General features: G+C 32.9%; 1 protein-coding gene across 1 annotated transcript; it reads left to right on the forward strand.

Annotated features, from left to right (window-relative positions):
* The first annotated feature begins 650 nt into the window (after nucleotides 1–650).
* LOC134697584 (uncharacterized) lies at nucleotides 651–4,700 on the forward strand. Its single transcript, XM_063559869.1, has 3 exons — nucleotides 651–802; nucleotides 2,558–3,560; nucleotides 3,603–4,700. Exons 1-3 carry the CDS (start codon nucleotides 651–653, stop codon nucleotides 4,698–4,700), a joined length of 2,253 nt encoding a protein of 750 aa, XP_063415939.1.

The raw sequence follows: 4,700 nt of genomic DNA on the forward strand, positions 1-4,700 counted from the left end.
CTGTTTAACAATTTGTCAAAGCAAATAATATATGCCATTGACAATTATGACAATTAATCAAAAATATGTATGTGGTTTAAATTTCTTGGTTATTTAAATATTTTTATCAACTTAATATTTGGATAGAAATTCCCCATTAATTTAATTCATAAACTTTCGACAGAAGGTTACTTGAAATCTGTTCTTCTGAAAAAGTCATAGAAAAATATGTCTGACTAGAAAAGTATACAGTTTTCATTCACATTTAATGTTGATGCTTATCATAAGCAATTTTGACAAAATAACGTGTAAAATTTGAATGCATTTTTATCTGCCCTTGCTACTGTATCATATGACAATTTCAAAATCATTTAAAATCAGTATCATGAAAGCATGCAAGACAGCTCACTGTGTGGACTCTTTCTTATTTAGTGTGACTTAAATGTTGTTTAACATAGTGTTGGATATTTGTATATGTAGTGTTGGTCACAGTTGTTATTTATATTAATTAATATTCATAATACAACAATAAAAGGGCAATCCAAATAGACAAGACATAAAACCAAAAAGTTTAAGTTTGTTTTGTACAACAATTTGTACTTTTACCATTCCAGAATGGTTGATCCAGTATTGCCATTCCAGAATGGTCAATTTACTGTTACCATTCCAAAATGGTTGACCCAGTATTGCCATTCCAGAATGGTCAATGTACTGTTACCATATCAGAATGGTCAATGTACTGTTACCATATCAGAATGGTTGATCCAGTATTGCCATTCCAGAATGGTCAATGTACTGTTACCATATCAGAATTGTTGATCCAGTATTGCCATTCCAGAATGGTCAATGTACTGTTAGCATTCCAGAATGATTGACTCAGTATTGACATTCCAGAATGGTCAATGTACTGTTACCATTCTAGAATGGTTGACCCATTATTGCCATTCCAGAATGGTCAATGTACTGTTATCATTCCAGAATGGTTGATCCAGTGTTGTCATTCCAGAATGGTCAATGTAGTGTTATGATGTACCCATATATATTAATGATTACAATTGGCCAACAAATGATATAAAAAAATAGAAATAATGTCTGCTCAAATTACAATGACATTAGACACAACAGATAGTGGTATTTATGTTTTTGCATAACACAATCTCAGTTGAAATAAAAAAAAATGCATATGGATCTACTTTCTAGAATTTTTAGTAAACTCTAAATTAATAAAAAAATAATCTGTTTAAGATACTTGTCTTTCAACCCAATGCGATACATGCAGGTAGATCAGGCTTTGTGGCTTTCCCTGCTTTGTGTACTAAAACTTTAAATAATGTTATGTGATTTAAAGCTGCAGAGCCTATAGAGGTTGTGTTGTCTACTTTTAAAAGTCCATTTAAAAATGAATGCAAGGAACACTTTCCAACATTGTAGACTAGAATACTAGTATCATTTAATTCATGACTAAAATTTTTTCTTTTTTCTTCAAGTATCGCTGTTTTATTTTCTTCCTGTTGAGTTTTCTTGTATCTTTTAAAAATCTTTGAACTCCACAAAACACACAGGCTAATATCGTCATTTATAAGAAACACAGTAACCCCATGGGTAAATGGGGAATATAACTTTAGTTCTGTTCAGTCTGTTCAAATGTGCGGGATGAACAAGTACACAACCAAGTCATGTCAGACTGAGGACGTTAATCATCCGAATTACTTGAAGGAAAAGAGTTATGATATCTGCACGTAACTAACTCTTACTTAATCTATGGAGTTCGTAGGCTAGTCTAAATGTCTGTTCCTTACCTGTATACCCTCATTTCCTAGTGGTTGTAAACTTTCTTCATTCTCTATTACAGAACTTTCATCCAGAGGACCTCTAATACAGGCCCTACTCATATTTTAAATTAAATTTGTTGTCGTCCTGAACATACATGAAATAATTGTTACTGGACATTAAGCAACCAACTATCAATCAACTTTAACATCAATTCCCTATGCTACCCAGCTACAAACCTTCAGAATTAGATATCCAACAGTGCTGCTACCCAGCTACAAACCTTCAGAATTGGATATCCAACAGTGCAAGGAAAGAGCCTCATTTCATTAATTTTCAATATTTTCCTGGAATCATACATGTAGTTCATGCCAATGTGCCTTTTTTTTTTTAAAGAGGGCTGACAAATACCAGAGGGACATTTAAACTCCTAGTCAACACCATGGCTATATAAGAAAAAAGACAAATAGACAAACAATAGTACACAAAACACAACATACAAGGAATACAATACATTGTAGATTTCATTATAATTGATGACTAGCATTTCTTTTTGTTAATCATGTATCACAGATTTGTGTTCTTTCTGTTCACGGTTTCCATGTCACTTAAGTTTTTCCCGCAAAAACAGTAAAAGGAAATTATATTTATTTTGTAGTATCCAGATTAACCCGGGAACTCACATCATACACATCCGCAACTCTTATTATTACGTTACGAAAACTGACGATTTTGAAGAAAGGAAATAAAGAAGAATACGTTAAAAGCCGAAATCAAATCAGGAACGAATTTACCTAAATACCAAAAGACGAAAATGGACGGCGGAGACCCGCAACGGATCACAATGGGAAGATTGGTTAGAAGGAATTGAAAGAGAATTTAGATACTTCAAGATAACACAGCCTGAGGATAAAAAGGATGCACTTTTGATTTATGGAGGAAAGGAATTAGTGAGTTTGGAAAAAAGTTTAAAGAATGATATAACAGCTGGGACAGATGAGTATGATGTATTGAAAAATAAGATACATAAATATTTTTTGCCAAAGAAGAATAAACATCATTCAAGATATATATTTTCAAAAATTAAGCCAGAGAGAGGAGAAATGATGGGTTGTTATGCATCTAGACGTAGAGAAAAAGCAAATGATTGTGAATTTGGAAACACAACAGAAGAAAGAATACTTGAACACTGTATACAAAATATTGAAAATAAAGAATTGATTAGAAAAGCCATTAGTAAAAATTGGGACTTGGATAAATTTATTGAGGAAGCGGCACATGTAGAAGACACAAATCTTCATCTGAAAGAAATGAGGAAAGAAGAACATAATGTTGTATATAAAGTGCAGAACACATTTGAAAGGAAATTCGAAAGGAGACAAGACAGTAACAGACCAAGAAGAACAATGGGAACAGATAATCAACGTTCACAAGATTTGTGTAACTATTGTGGAATTCGTCATGAAAGCAGAAGATGTCCAGCATATGGAAAAGATTGCAGGTTTTGTGGGAAAAAGAACCATTTTGAATCAATGTGTAGATTTAGGAACAAACAGGATAGTAAATATAATCCAAGTAAAGGAGGAATGATGCAGAACATAAACAGAAAAAATGTGAAAAAAACTGTTGAAGACAATTTCAGTGAGGACTCCGATCAGTATGAGGAAGATGATTATTTTGATGAATCTGTAAAATATGTTGCAAGGATAGGAAAAGTGAAGTCAATTTGTAGAAAAGGTCACAATGAGAAAACTGTGAAGATTCATTTAGGAGATGTAGAGATGAAGGTTGAACCAGATAGCGGTGCAGATGTGAATGTTATGGATGAACATCATTTTTCAAATTTAAGGAAGTTATCTAAAAATAAACTAAAATTGGAGAAAAGTAAAACAGTACTTAGTACACTTCAAAATTCACTTCCCGTCAAAGGAGAATTTGAAACTATCGTACGGAACGAGACATGTGGAATGGAAACAAAGTTTATCGTTATTCAAGGAAGAATAAATTCACCACCATTGCTTAGTAGAGCAACACTTAAGGAATTAGGAATGATGGAAATAAAACCAGATGTGTCATTTGCAGAACCGAATGATCTTAAAGTAACAAACGAGAAAACTAACGAAGGTGCTGATGTGATACTTGTAACTGAAAATGGGAAAATAGAAATGACTCAAATATTGAACGAATTTGAAAGTATTTTTGAAGAGATTGGTAAAATAAGAGACTATAGAAATGACAGTGAATTATACGTTAAGTTCAGCATGAAACCAGGAATAGCACCAATTGCTCAAAAACCAAGACAAGTTCCATATTACTTGCAAGTACCACTTAAACAATGGTTGGAAGAGGGAGTTAAATCAGCTATATTCGAAGAAGTGCCATCAGGAACACCTGTGCAGTGGTGTTCTCCATTAGTTGTATTACCAAACCCCAAGTTCAGTGAAGTTGATAAGGACAAATTAGAACCGCATATGATAAGAGCATGTGTCGACATGAGGATACCGAACAAATTCATGGAAAGGAACAGGATAATCCAGAGCCCAGTTGTAGAAGATTTCATATACAAATTCCATAAATGTAAAGTATTTTCGAAGATGGATTTAAGACAAGGATATCATCAACTTATGTTGGATCCAGAATCCAGAGAAATTGCAACTTTCAGTACACCTTGGGGAAACATGAGACCAAAAAGAATAATATTTGGAGCAAAGTGCTCACAAGATTTATTTGACGAACAAATGTACAGAATATTTGGAGACATACCAAATTGTTTGAATCAAAATGATGATATACTTATAGGGGGTGTCAACACAGAGGAACATCACAAAACACTGAGAGAAGTATTAAAAAGAGCAAAAGATTTTGGAATAACAATAAATAGAGAAAAATGTGAATTTAGAGTTAATGAGTTAGAAGTTAGAATGGATATAAATTTACAAAGGATGGATTGA

Source organism: Mytilus trossulus, chromosome 14 (genome assembly GCF_036588685.1).
Source record: "Mytilus trossulus isolate FHL-02 chromosome 14, PNRI_Mtr1.1.1.hap1, whole genome shotgun sequence".
NCBI classification, from domain to species: domain Eukaryota; kingdom Metazoa; phylum Mollusca; class Bivalvia; order Mytilida; family Mytilidae; genus Mytilus; species Mytilus trossulus.

Coding starts and splice junctions, on each gene's coding strand:
- LOC134697584 (XM_063559869.1), top strand. CDS start 651: ATGGTTGACCCAGTATTGCCATTCCAGAATGGTCAATGTACTGTTACC. Junction 803..2,557: donor ATATCAGAATTGTTGATCCA/GTATTGCCATTC, acceptor AAATACCAAAAG/ACGAAAATGGACGGCGGAGA. Junction 3,561..3,602: donor AACCAGATAGCGGTGCAGAT/GTGAATGTTATG, acceptor AATTTAAGGAAG/TTATCTAAAAATAAACTAAA.